The sequence below is a fragment of the Heptranchias perlo genome, chromosome 10 (assembly GCF_035084215.1).
Source record: "Heptranchias perlo isolate sHepPer1 chromosome 10, sHepPer1.hap1, whole genome shotgun sequence".
NCBI lineage: Eukaryota > Metazoa > Chordata > Chondrichthyes > Hexanchiformes > Hexanchidae > Heptranchias > Heptranchias perlo.
The window spans coordinates 30,236,140-30,251,713 of NC_090334.1; the positions used below are offsets into that span (position 1 = coordinate 30,236,140).

Genomic DNA, 15,574 nt, shown 5'->3' on the forward strand with positions numbered 1-15,574 from the left:
CCAGTGAGAGGTTTGTCAGTTAGATCTCTGCAGATGCTGTTCTACTTTATATCAGAATTGCATCCAAAGATGGAAATGAGATGACAATCTCATACTCAGACCTCGAAAGTCATTTCTATTTCTAAAAGATGTGGCTTGACAGACCTACAACAGTTAAGCTTGGATCCTGGCTTGACTCCAGTGTAAGCAGCTGCAACTAAACATTGTGGTCAATAACAACAAAGAACTTGGTTTCCACATCTCTATCCCCAGCAGAATAGGAGAGTGGGGAATGGTTACCATTTTCAACAATTTACAGCTATAGCTCCACAGTGGTCTGGTAATTTAAAAATGTTTCCAACTGTTGAAAGAGGGGAAGAAAGAGAGAAATGGGACTGAGTAGCACATTGGATTTGATTCCAGCTTTTCACCTCTGGGTCCTGGGTCCAAATCCACCTCAGCCTGATGGGAGGAAAGTCTCCTCTTTTAACTGGCTAAGAACAGCCACTAGTACACATGGGCCCTTAAGCACAAATTGGCAATCTCACTCAGAGAGCACAGGATGGCTACTTTACGAAATAGAAAAATGTCACACGGTTACAGTACAGGGTGTTCTTCTGATGGTAAGAATGTCTAGTGGGAGCTTTCATCTGCATCTTATTGTGCTATATCTGACCTAGGAGTACTTGAAGCTGACCTGAGTGCTCAAGTGGAAAATGTTCCATTCTGAAGAAAAGGTGGGTCATTACATCTTTATACCAGCTTGATAAATTCTCTAAATAAATAAAAATCAGCAGGAAAAAAAAGTAATCGTTTTTAATATACATTGCCCACATTTTTCCTAGTAGTCAACTGCAAATTATTCTTCAATAAACTTTCAGGAACTATATTCCAACAATTATCCTTTAAATATGATAGTCATCAGACGTAGAGTTCGCTGGTTTCTGGCAATGACCACACAAAAACAGAAGCAAAACTCAAATCATCCTCAATCCAAATAAAGATTACGGTGTTAAAATTGTTTGAAAACACACAATGGAATGATTTGAAAGCTGAAATATAATGTTGGGAGTTATGATAATAGCTGTAAAACATGATCGTGAATAACCCCTTTGTAAAAATTGCATTCCAAAAATATAAACTTGCTATACAATCCTAAAAGTCTTGCATTTAATTACATGCAGTTCCTTAAATCATAATGGCTTTTAATGTACACTCACTGATTTCACTGCTGAATGATCTGAACCCCACTTTGAATCAGTTAAGTCACTCAGAATTTACAACCTCTCTAAACAAAATTGAAGGTAGCCACACAATCGGATCCTGGGATGAGGATTGAAATTTCTCTACTAAAATTTTAGCATCATAACCACAGCATGCACCTGCTTCTGCACTGCATTTTAATCACAAACTCTCCTTTCCTTGAGCCCTGCAAATAAACCCAAAATGCGCTCTCAAGGTTTACAAAGCCACACGAGAACATCAGTTCTGTTCTTGTCTTGTAGCAGAAATTATAACCAATTATTTCCCAATAATTATTCAATTAGGATTATGCCATTTACACAAATTTGTTAATTAAAATTTGTAATCCATTAATTTACTGTGAATGTATACACAAACACACTGAAATGTTGAATAGAAATGGTTTAAGGGCCATCCCATGAAAGAAGATGCTTTCATTACTGCCTGCTAATTGATGTCAGCAAGCAATAATTGTCAGTGACTTATATCAGCGGGTGGACAAGACGATGACTGTCTGTTGACATCACAGAGCTAGCTCACAGCCTGCACAAAGCCAATGAAAAATATTCCAGTTTTAATGTATAGCATTTAGTTCAAGAGCACAATAAAAAAAAAATCTGTAATTTCCGGTCTTTAATGGCAAACAGTCACCCCTTGGGCTTCATAAGGGACCAACAATGTCAATAGTAACCTAATCCTTGTGCTTTGTAACATCTAGGTCAATAGTTTAACACTATAGCCCTCAAAACAGTCAATATTATACATACACATAAAACTGTAACCTGACAAAGACAAAATCAAAATGTATTTTGTTATGCTACGCTAGTGTTGGCATAGGGAGCCAGTGATTGTTTTGATTTTTTTTAGGGGACTCACTAGTTTGTACACCCATCACTGATTTATGTGACTAAATCTGTATTTCTCATGAACCTATTAAAAATGAAAGGAGTCTTCAATTTAATACACTACTGCTGGTTAATGGTGTCCTCACCAGCTATCATAAAAATTAAATTTTACAACAGCTGTTTTCACTCCTTTACAACAAAAGTCCAAGTTCATGAGCTGGCCCATTACATTGGAAACAATGATGCAGAAAGCAGTGTTCAATTTCTCCTTAATTCACTCATATGAGCTTGAGATATAGATTCAACAGGACCCATTAACAGAGGGGCTTTGTGTAATTGTATTGATATTGCTTTGTAATAGCTACTTATACAAATCTTCTGAATGTACTACTTTTTACATTGAATTATGAACACACACAGACATTCTAGTCTCAGTCTTTAGTATAATACGTAACACTTAGAATTATACCAACTGATCACTCAAATTTATCTCATTCTTATTCATTAACCTACTGGTCGCTAAGCCAGATTATGTGTATATAACTACATGACTGAAACTTAGACAGGTACAATCTCATAGGAATGGATACATTATTTTCCTAATTAAATGCTTTCCTGAAGTTCTGAATTATTAGAAAATTAAGCAGATTATTGGGTATTCACTTTACAAATTATAATGATAGTACTAATGTTTATTCTTATGGCATTAGCACATTGGCTCGTCAAGAAACATTTGAGAAGCATACTGTGACTAAATTATCTTTTTGGTGGGGAGGTGGAAAAGGGAGGCAATACAGACTAGAAAAATATGTTATGTTCATATGCAAAATATTTACCTCAGGTTAACTTCCATTTAAAAATGTATTATTAAATGTCATTAGTTAAGACTTTAAAAGTTAGCACTTAATTTGTGGCAGAATTGAAAGACATGACAAGGGATGATTTTGGTTTACAAAAATTCATAATTCAAGTGTAACAGGAAAGAGTCATATATGACAGAACCAGTAAATGCAATTTATTTAAAATTTACATTAAGATAATGCACTGGATAAAAAGCGATTAACATAGCACACTGAAAGTGATGAAACTACTTTCTCATTCAACTACAAAATGTGTAGCAGTTTAAATCCAGACATTTATTTCTTCCACAAGCCACTGATTGGAACCACTTATCAATTCAACTTAAAATAAATAATATCTACACACTGGATAAATAATGTGATAAAACAAAATCCAAGCCATGACCAAGGGCCAGACAAAAACCACGGCTGTGTTTTGTCCCCCTTCACCGTCATGCTGCAGTCTACTTTTAATTCAACCATCAAACTTTAAATTAAAAAACACAAATGATTCCACACTTCCAAACTAAAACTAGAAATATAATTCCACACTACTTTTAATACGATTAAAAAGCAAACTCAGCAGGCAATATATCTAGACTTAAAGTCAGATGTTCAAAATTTCAATGACCATAGAAAAGGGGGACGGACACATGGAGCAAGATTTTGACCTCGAGCCGAGAAGGGAGCAGGGGGGGGGGGGGGGGGGGGATTTTCGGGTGCAAAATCCCGAAGGTAAGTTGGCGGGTTGCAATCTGTGATCGTGAAGTTAACGAGGCCAACAAATTTTATTTCCGGATTCGCACCAGGCAGCCAGCCTGATTGACAGACTGGCTGGCTGTGGTGTGGGAAGGCCTGCGGTGGGAGTCCACAGCCAGGGGTAGGAGGGATCAAGGGCCAGGGAGGACACCCAAGGGCTGGAAGGTGGAGATCGGAGGACAGGGGAGAAGGTCGGGGGAGACGGGGGAGAAGGTCGGGGGAGACGGGGGAGAAGATCGGCCGGGAAGAAGATCGCGGGCCGGAAGTTGGAGATCGGAGATCGCTCGAAGGGGTTAGAGTCAGAAGACGAGATCGGGTGACGAGCCGGAGGTAGGTGGGGGGGGGGGGGGGGGCACCATCTGGAGGTGGGGGAGGGTGGAGGGTGTGCCCACCATTTGGTGGGGGGGGGGGGGTCCTATTGCAAGGGCCCTGTTGGCCAGGTGTGCTGGTTGGGCCTGGATGAAGCACTCCTGCTCCTCCAGGCCCACAGGCAGCTCAATAAAGGCACTCACCTCATAGATCCGACCTTTCCGCCTGCTTCCACTTGACATGAATCAGAAGTGATGGGAAACCCGAACAAGTAAGGTTAAATTCATTTACATTTTTCAATACACAAAATATTAAGTACCTCAAGTATTCAAATGAGGTACTTGCCCCTTTAAACATCGGCCCACCGGCTTTAAGCGAGGGCGGGACTTCCTGGTGTCTGTTATGCACACGCATACAAACCTGCCTGGGTTAAACCCAGAAGTGGACGCATTGCAGCTGGGATGTGGTCCTGCTCCAAAAAGGTGTTATTTTAGCCTCCCAGCCGCCCCCAACCCACCCATTTTTGGGGGTTAAAATTACCCTCATATCAGTTGTGGCAACTTCAAAGCAAGACAGCAAAATATTTTTTTTAATTAAAATGTAAATTCGTGATAAGGTTATAGACCAATTCTCCAGGCTACTTTTATATTGACACAGATTCTATAAGCCGGCATGATAACAAAAAAATGCATTAGAAAATGTGCTGTGTCCAGGAGCAATATGTGAAAGATCTGCACATTTAAGGATGTCCAGGAAACTGATGAATAGTTAACTTGCAGTCATGAGTTGAAATGTTTTTTATATCTCACTGCTCTCCAATACATTCTGCCTACGTATACCATATTTGAAATATTTCAATGCATCTGGGTTTTTGTTCAAAAACTAATATAAACAGAAAATTAGTGAACAATTATTTAATACTCTCCATTTGGTTATCCCAGCTGCCTTGGCAGCATATTAAATATCACCACCATGATAATATCAACCAAAAAATATATATCAAATGAATTACCATGAGATGAATAATTTCCATTGAAAATACCTCAAAGTTCAGATTGGGATCTCAATGGTGACAAATCTAAGATAATAAATAGTTTAGTCAATATATAGTGCCTTAGTATTCATATTACTACAAAATTAAAATGTTGAAAGGGATGTAACGGAATACAGTGCTGTAATTTCAAAAGTACATAATTTACTGAATGTATAATTAATATCTTGACTAGCAATTAGAATAGTCAACATGAAATCCCCAATAAACTTATGTTTATATGGGATACTGCCAAACAACAGGTAATTTTATCCCAATACCAAGCCACAATTCATGGTCAGCTAGATATTCAACATGAGTTATTAGCAATTCCTATTTTTTCATGCACGCCATGCTATAAATTACACATTACTCAGGACTTTATCTGGTCATATTCTTTCAATATGGTTTGTTCTGAAAATTACTCCCAATCTTAGAAGGTATGCTTTCAGTTAGCGTGTGACTGATTATTAGTGTTTCCAAATGCCATCATAGCTGCCACGTTATCATTTTCACTGCATTTTGCCCCTTCTATCCTCCACCTCACCCCACCAAAGCTTTGTCCTTTATTTCTTAATTCGGACACAAAAAAATCCTTTGTTCATAAGAAAGTAACCATTTAAATCCATCTGCACCAGTCACATGACCAGCAGCTGCCCTGTTAAGAATTGTCAGTGTGAGCAGCTGGCAACCTACTACATGGCAACAGATCACCTCCCTATCCTGATTTGCACTGTGGTATAACACTAAATAGGCTGCAGCAGCGAGAGTCTTTTGTGAGTTTGAAAAATTGGCAGCTCTTTTGGATAATTATCAAGTAGACTGGCAGTACTATGAATAATCTTAATAAGATAAGATTTGTACACATCAGAAATCTCAGTAACTGCTTTTGTTTTTCTTTAACCAGCTACCCATCTTTCCACATCCAACTGGCTAAAGCTCAATAAAATGTGTAGAACTTCTTTCTATGCTATATGTGGCATTACTGTAGTAATCCAGAGTTGTTGGGGAAACATCACCGTTTCCTCTTACAAAGGTGAAGTGCATTAATATCTAGGACTTCATTAGCATTTTAACCATGCAATGACCTTTGCATCTTTTAAAATACTCATTTTCTGTAACATAACATCTGCACAAGTGACTGTAATTTTACTTTGTTGTTTTATTAGAACGGTGAATTAGAAGAATGTAAAAACGGTAGGGCATTCATTAATTCACTACAGTTTTTGAAAGTTATTTTAAAAAGTGAACATTAATGCTTCTGGAATCCTCAGAGTTCAGCACTGCATACCGCATGTAATTTGTATTAGCAGAAGAGAGATATATGGTAATAAAGGATATGGTTATGCACAAACATAGTACGATTGTAATTTTCTGCTTCAGAACACACAAGGAAATTACCATAGAGAGCAGCAATTTTTGTTAAAAGTAATTCACCATTTTCAAATTCAAAATGGAATTTTTTGCAATATAGAAAAATATATGCAAAGGATCTTAAAAAACAGTAATGTATTATGCAGCACCTGTTTACAGAATAATATTTAAAACCATCAGTTACATATCTTTAATAAGCAATTATTTGACAGGACGATTCAATAACGTAAGCTAACATATTGCGGATAAACCGGACGTCAAATGTAGCACACAGTGCAGAGTTACCTTTCAATACAGATCCTTTTCTTTCAGGTCATTACTTCGCTCAGTTAGATCATTTAGTGCTACATACTGCAGAACAGGATTTCAATCTTTAAGAATCCACACATTAATTCCAAACCATTACTAAACTTTTAGTCTGCATTTTCAAACAGAAAATGGAATGGGAACAGAATGTTTTGTACTTTTCTCCAAATAAATTAAACAGGCTTAGAGAGGTTATTCAAGTATGAGCATCTGTTGATTACATTCTTATTAAATTCTGGATTCTATTTTTAAGAATAAGCTATTATTGTTGCAGCATGTTATAAAAAAAGGTGATTTTGACCAAGACAGCAAAATATTTTTTTTACTTAAAATGTAAATTGGTGATAAGGTTATAGATCAATTCTCCAGGCTACTTTTATATTTACACAGATTCTATAAGCTGGCATGACAACAAAAAAAACGCATTAGAAAATGCGCTGTGTCCAGGAGCAATATGTGAAATATCTGCACATTTAAGGATGTCCAGGAAACTGATGAATAGTTAACTTGCAGTCATGAGTTGAAATGTTTATCATTGCTCACTGCTCTCCAACACATTCTGCCTATGTATACCATATTTGAAATATTTCAATGCATCTGAGTTTTTGTTCAAAAACTGTATTAATATAAACAGAGAACTAGTGAACAATTATTTAATACTCTCCATTTGGTTATCCCAGCTGCCTTGGCAGCATATTAAATATCACTACCATGATAATATCAACCAAAAATATATTTCAAATAAATCACCATGAGAGGAATTATTTCCATTGAAAATACCACAAAAAGTTCAGATGGGGATCTTAATGGTGACACTGTCCACTCAAGTACCTATATTGAGCGGCTCAGTAAAAGCAAGCATGGACATGCACCTCTATTACATGTGTAACTGCCAATTATATGGAGCAGGGAGCAATACCAATAGGCTTGCCATCTACAATCTTTAATTTTGCCTTTAAAAATACACAGTAATTGCAACAAAGAAGTGACAACTAAATAGTCACGTTAAGGTGAATTAAGGCTGGTTCTGGTACTCACTAACAAGTCTGTATTACTTGGTATGATGCAGTTCAGGCCCCTGCAATATTGTTGCAATTGTGAAATTATAAATATTTCAATGGCTTTAAGTTATTTCATGTGGTAAAAAGCCAAGATCAACTTATAAAAAAATATTTTCATCAAAAGAGGTCAACATACATATATTTTCATAGTTAAATATAGAATATGGAAGTTTCAAAAATACAAGTCTATTTTAGTGGTATAGGTTACAAATAACTGAAACATTTGCATGACCATTATATTTTGGTAAATAAATCATAATAATAGCAGTAGCATTTCTACACTAAATATTAGCTATTGAGACTATTAGAAATCTTTTGTGTTTACGTTTTCCCACATTTGCATTATAATATTCAACTTTAGGGAGGAACAACAACTAGAAAGGTGCATCACAAAGGAGGATTCCTTTTGAACCCTGTTAAGCTCTTTCATACACCAGTTATATAAAAGAATTTAACAAACTGATTTTGTGAGGCTGTGAAACATTCAAACATTTTACTATTTCAGGATACTGAAACGGAATACTAGGACTGCTTCTCATATGGCAATGAAAACTGGACCAACACCGCAGAATTAAGCATTTCTTAACTTACAGTGTTCTTGAAACACACTACAAAATTAGTTCAGGATGTAGCAATAGGAAGGATACTGAATCCCTCAATGGGTGAATATTTATATGAAATCTATGTAGGAAGGCAGAATGTCACTTTTCCAAATATTTGAACACATTTACTGGGAATACTGGATGAAAAAAACATTACAAGTTATATATGTGTACCATTAATCCCAAAGCAGGCAACTCGATCCGAAGGACACACAGAGCTGCATATTTTGTCATTCAATTGGGAATAAACTATGATTCAGACTGATACAAACACTGCTGCACGTGTTGCACAGACTGCTTGTGGCCAGCACAGTTTGCTTTCCTCTGTGTGTGTGTGTTTGTGTCTCAAGAAGGCTGGAAGACCAGAGGCATCTACTCTGAGCAGGAATGCCAGGACCTCAGAAAGTTCAGGAGGCTGGCGGTCAAACACAAACACTCCAGATAATCACAAGGGTACGTTCATCTAGTCCAACTGATGGCAGATATGAAATGGTTCTAACTAATCAAGAGCGCAAAATTATTTTCACGTTATAATTCATGCATACAATTCGCATAAGCTTGAAGGCTTTCTGCATCGCACAATCTAAAAACCAGACCAAAGCTCAGGCTCCAGCTGTCAAAGTCGTTCTATGCTCGATTGGGTGTCCGTAGAATTTACTACAATCTGTCCTTTTCGAAAAGCACCATTCCTCAATTTCATAAAACGCACAACTGAAAAAAGATAAATAGTTTGTCCTGCAATCATCAGAAGTCACGTGTAGTGAGATGAGCCCGTTCTCTCCCCCAGTTAATATTGCTACGGAATGAAATGCCCCAAATGCTCTACTGCAGCGTCACACCAGCTGTCCCAGCTAGATCACGGAATTCATTCATCTCATTGGACACAACCCCGGGCTCTAAAGCAGCTTACTTATTCAAAAGCAATAACCTTTTTTTGTCTTAAAACCACTGATTTTTAATTTAGCTCTTTCCACTTCAGTCACATCCCAAAGCTGAATGAATGACAGAACTAAATAGTGCATCCAGCACCGGCTCCTGCTAAACCCAGAACGTTGCAGCTCTGGCAATCTCATTCATCATAATTATCATCAGACAAGCTCAAATTGGTTTTCGCAATTCCTGTCTAGGATAAAAGTTGTTTTCGCGCACAATTTACGCAATGACGTGCAATAAAATATCACTGATATGAACTGTTAAAAATATTACAGCAAAGGACTTCTATGGATTACATATTTATGTCAAAAGAAGTAAAAGAACTAACAGTTTCTTGCTCCTTTCCTTACGTTTAACGTTTTGTATTTCGGGGGCGGGGGGGGGGGGGGGGGAGGATATCCACATTCAGACACAAAATTCTATCAAATCAGTTTCGCGGCTCATTAACAAATGAAAAAAAAATCACATAAGCAAAATACATATGCTTCAAAGCCACAGTAGAGCACGACCACAAAATATTCGAAAACTGACAGTGGAGACGATAAAAGTAAATGCATTATTCACTCTTTTCGAACAACACCCTTAAAATGTCCTCTATATTGCATATACAGTATCGTCCCGATTATTTGGGGGAATCGTTTCCCCTCCTGTCAGCCATTGAGACTGAGCTCGCTTTCACCTACCTGGATAGAAATCTTTGGATTTGGACAGTTTGATCGTGGCACCAGTCTCTTTCTGCAGTTGGACAATGGTTTGTCCCCCCTTTCCAATAATAGATCCGGCAGCATAGCTAGGTATAAGGACTTTTAAAAAATATTGGCCGTCTTCTGCAAAAGGAAAATGAATAGATTATTGCAATCACAAATACAGGTCAAGCACGATTTTCCCCCCAATCTCTGCCCTGGAATCCATTATAAAACGGAATAATCATAAATCAGTCTATTTGACAATTTTACTTCGTGATTTTCAAGAACCGGTTACAAGATATATTTTACTAGAAAAAAATATTTTACTCTATATAGTACATCGTATTAAATTTGCACAAACTACTGGCCATTACAAAAGAAACAGTTACTCTATGCCAAACGTCACAAAAATAAATGACATTTTGTGATGCAGAGGGAGAAAGAGTGCCTCTGCGTACCCATGTTTAGAAGGATTTTGAATAATGTATCAGAAGATGATGACAGTCGTGGTTTCCATGGTGATCGTGAATTTGTAATTGACCTATAAAACCGCGCTGTTTGCGTGTAGCGCAGTTAAATATCTCCACATACAGCACTATGTAAATAAATAAACGCAGTTTAACTGAGAACAGCTCCGCAGCAGCCCTAATGATTACTTACTGTTTGTTTACTTTTAGACACAAGATACGAACATAATTAACAACTACACGTGAATCAATGATCCCTCTCAAGTGTGGAAAAAACGACACCCCTCTCTTCAGAACTTGGTTTGGTTTCTATATCTGATCCCTAACAGTGATATATCACTTCACAATAGAAATGCCTGAGAGAACAATCCCAGATTTCTTTAACTGGTGTTATTAGAGAGCAGCGATCTCTTTAAGCTCATTAATTAAAGGATCACTTCACTTCAAGCCTGTGTCTGCCTTCATTCCAACTACTTGATTGTTGTATAGGTAACAATGTCAGTTACAAATCTAAAGAGGAAAATAAAACCGACTATATACATATATATATATTCAAAAGTAACACTAAACAAATCAAGATTGTTTGCATTGTTGCTACAAAACAGCAGATTTACCCAACAACAAAATTACATGATGATCAATTATACAGTCAGTAACTGGCAAATGCACAAGCTTTTGGCTAACCACAAAGACGATTCACCACGCAGCCTTCTTGCACCCTATTATTAAAATGCAATAAACGTTAGAAAGTGAACTCCGCTCAAACCGCTACTCATCCCACAATCCAAATTATAAGAGTTTCTGCCAGTTCACGGCCAGGAACCTCTCTGTCAATGATCCGTACCATCATCCAGCGATGAAAGGTAAGACTTCAATATCAATTAAAAAAAAAATTTTTTAAACAAAATAATAAGATTTTTTTTAATGGATTGCGAAAACAGACGCCATTTTTTGCAAGGGCTTTTTAGCGAAGCTGAATGAGAATAAAATGCTGATACCCACCGCCAGTGTTTGTTCTCTTGGTGCTGCCCGCTTCAGGAGGCGCTTCGAGCGGTCGCTTTCTTGAGTCGGGGGGATCCAGGTCTATGGGAACCTCCGTGTGGGTCCCGTTCTGCTGGATGGGAGCTGCCGCCATCATGTTGTTGTTTTTTTTTGGGGGGGAAGGGGGGGGGGTGCTGTAGAGATGCGGTTATATGATAATTATTGAAAATATCTGTAATGTATATAAAGGGAATGGATGAAGAGGAGAGGGGGGGGGGAGTGAGAGAGGAGGAGGGAGAGGGAGGGTGTGAGTGAGTGGAGTGAGTGAGAGAGGAGTGAGTGAGTGAGTGAGAGAGGAGTGAGTGAGTGAGAGATGTATGTGGCAGTGCACGGGACTCCTACTCTAATGCTGCTCCTCCCGCTGTCGCCGCCGCCGCCGCCGCTGCTGGTGATGGTGGTGCCGCCGCTCTCGGTGCCGCTTCACTCATTGTCAGCGCCGCAGCTGCCCGATTTCGGCGGGGGCGGGGGAGGGGCGGGAGGAAGGGAGAGAGAGAGAGAGGGGGGGGGGGGGTTGAGATTGGGGGAGAGGGTCAGAGGTCACCCAGCTGAAGCAGACGCAGCTCCTCTCGCTCCGCTCCGCTCGCGCTCTCACAATACCTTCGTGACAACGGGCGAAAACAACCTAACCCCTTGGTTACCCCGGCGACATTGACTGGCAAGCGCCCATCAGCCAATCGGATTGTCTGTCGGGGGTTCCACGGTTTCCCCCCACCACCCCCCGTTCCCCGATCCTCCTCCCCCCCCCCACCCCCCCCCCCCCAATCAGCTCGCGCATGGTGCGGGACATCCGCCAAATGGTTCCTCGCAATGCAGGGCGCGTCATTGAACAATCCCGACTGTGGTGCAAGCGCTGCAGCCGGGAGAGGGTTGTGAATGTACTGGCTGAACGCATTCTGTTTTCACAATATGATGGATGCTCTTATTTTTTGCAGGAACATCCTGTAAGATGCTATAACAATATTGCAAAAAATAAATAAATAAAAAAGCCCTGGAGCTTTGGTTTGATAGTTTCCGGTATTCACTGCGGTTTATTTGTTTGCTCTTTTAAAACTGAGCGGCTTGCTGGATTGTAGTGCTGTGGTCGTACCCACCACCTGTCCCTGTGTGTGTGCAAGTCAGTGCTGAGATACATCCCGGCTTCTTCGCATTCTGGTGCTGGAGCGCGCGTCACGTGCCCTGTGTCTCGGGGGTACCGGAGCGCGTGTCCTGAATGTCAGTCAGTGAAGCGGAGCTGCCAGAAGATGCAATCTTAGGAGCGCATCGCGCCGTTCCAATTGCGTTCCTCTCCTACTTCAGCTTGCTGCTTCATTCTCCTCTGAATTGCAAGGCAATTTAATTATTGCAGTTCTCAGAAATAGCTAGGATCACAGGATTAATAAACAGAACCTCCTAGGATCACAGGATTAATAAACAGAACCTCCTAGGATCACAGGATTAATAAACAGAATCATCAGTGTTTGCTTGTTCCAAGTAGCATATTATCACGTAATCCTCGTTTATTTGGTTGCGGAAAAAGTCATTCCCTGCAACAAGTAACATCAGCCAGTGAGCAAATTTAAAAACTAAAATGTTTGTTCATGATTTCCTAAGTTATTTTGCATCGTTTCATTGAGTGAAACAGGCGCTCACGTTGCTGGAGGACGATAAATGTTACAATTGTTTCGCAGAAAAATATTCCTAAATAGTGATCCCGACTGTCAAAACGATAGACTGCTGTGTGAATTTATTATTAGGAGTTCTGTAACAATTAAAGATTAATACCGTTTTAATAAAAAGTGATGGAAGGTTATTTTGTTTAGATGATTTGGAATCAAGGCTGCTAAAAGTACACCGTTGTTGGAAAACGCCAGATTTGCATATACACACCGGGGCATTCCTTATTTTTTACTTAAGTAACACTAACAAAATGTAATCATATTTGAATTAATTATTTTAACCAAACGCCTTCAAAAAGCGTGCACCTAGCCTTTAATTATCTACCAAATATTTTGCAAACCAGTCGCATAGTTTCATAGCAGACACTAATTGATGTAATATTTTGTTGTCAGTGCCACCATCTATTCTGCATAATATCGCCGACTTTCGACTGTTTTTAATAAAAGTTGGCAAAAAGCTGTAAAATTATCGGTTGTCATAAATATACTTATGGAATAATAACAATGTTTGACCCTTGTATTTGAGTTACGGATGCAACCCTGATTGATTAAGATTTTCTTAAAACGTTTTTGCAAATGATGTCAGATTGTAGCATTAACTGCAAAAGACACAGAACAATGTGGAAAAGACGTAACAAGTGAGAGTCTTGTCAGCAGTCTACCCACGCTTTACTCGCCCTGAACATCTTAAGGTTGCTGTTGTCATTAGGCTTTGAAGTAGAATTGCTTGTTGTATAACATAAATGGAATATCAATTCATCGCAACAAATCTACCAATACAAAGTCTGTTGAATTACATCGTATTATACAACTTTTGACTGATTATTATAGGTTTTCTGCATTTGACTTTAGTATCTACAAGCCCGGATATTTATTTACGATATAAATAATGGTATATGCTATGAATACCAAAACAGGACAAGTAAACCGTTCTAGTAAATGCTAAAACTTTTAATTTTCTATATTAAGCAGAAATATTAAGAGGCTGCATTTAAAAAAAAACAACTACTGGCCACTTTAGGAGTCTGAGCAAAGCGAAGCCTCTTAAAAACCTGGTACATAGTTTCGTAGCCTCTGTGGAGAGAGAGAAACAGTTAACGTTTCAGGTCGATGACGGTTCTGACAAAAGGTCATGACCTGAAACATTAACTCTGTTCCTCTCTCCACAGATGCTGCCTGACCTCCTGAGCATTTCCAGCATTTTCTGGTTTTTTTCAGATATCCAGCATCGGCAGTATTTTGCTTTTGACATAGTTTCGTAAATTCTTTTAACACATAACACAAACTGGGTCTGTCACGGTATAAGCAGCCAATTTGTATTTCAGGTGTCCTAATAATATCCAGAAAATAAATCTTGCCGGAAGTATGCCAGAGGGAAAGAAATACTGTAGTATTATTGGCTGTTATCCTGTGAGATCTCACAGCTGGGGATATTTATTGGTGCGCAGCTCACAGAGCTGAGTTCCACAGATTTTTATTATTTTATAGGCACATGAATCGAAGGACCAAAAAACTCATTTCGTGCACAAGATATTCAGTTTAAGATCCCTTAACACATTTGTTGCCACAGGTATACATCTGAATATCATTTTGTCACCATCACAAGTCGCCAGCTCTGATATAATGTGTACAATGTCACATTAAGTCCAATGTCAAGAAATATCATTAGAATTCAGAAATATTCATCCTGTTGAGTACTCATTGCTCGCAATGGTTTCAAACATGTTAAAGGGGATATGGAGTGTGCTTGGATATTTTTCGAATATTGTAAATATGTATTTTTTTGTACATTACATGGTATTGACCTCTACTCTCACATTTAGCACTGATTGCAAATTTTAATTTGTATTGCTATTTAATCTTTGGAACAAGAATTACAAAATGTTGTCGGGTACTTGGATGTCTTTGGTTAGCTGGTTGAGAATACAGTCCACAGGTTCAAGGAAGCTGAAACTTTAAGTTTTGTTAAATAACGTTTTCAAATAGCTATAATGGGACAGAGGTTATCCAAACCACTTCAGGAGACACCTCTTGTTTGGCTAAGTTAATAACTGATCGCATATTTATTCCAGTGTTGTGCTGCATTGAACAATGTCAATTTAGCATGGAAACAGATATATAGTATGATAAAACAATTACAAGCATAGGGCCTTGATGGAGGTCCAGCAAAATCAGATAACTGGAATTTGGTTAAACAACTTCCCGCTGGATTTCATTAACCACGAGTGTCAAAGGTGACCCACATATAATGGAAGTGATTGGATGTTAGTAGCATGACCATGAATGAGGTAGAATTTTTTCCCCCCATATAGTCCACTGATGTGAAACTTGTAAAAATTGTAATGGATTGACATCCAGTGCAAGTATTTTACAAATCAAACTTCTAGAACCTTGTATTTTTAAATGTTCTTTAACTGGCAAGGCAGCATTTATTGCCCATCTCTAG

General features: G+C 38.6%; 1 protein-coding gene across 1 annotated transcript in view; it reads right to left on the minus strand.

Moving 5' to 3' along the window:
• The window catches only part of LOC137326376 (RNA-binding protein Nova-1), a 221,810-nt gene extending 209,702 nt beyond the window's left edge, over positions 1–12,108 (minus strand). Inside the window, exons 1-2 of the mRNA XM_067991384.1 lie at positions 11,435–12,108; positions 9,963–10,106 (exon numbers count right to left, since the gene is read on the minus strand). Of these exons, the coding sequence (XP_067847485.1) occupies positions 9,963–10,106; positions 11,435–11,570 (280 nt within the window). The 5' untranslated portion in view covers positions 11,571–12,108. The remainder of the gene's footprint in view (positions 1–9,962; positions 10,107–11,434) is intronic.
• Positions 12,109–15,574: the final 3,466 nt, after the last annotated feature.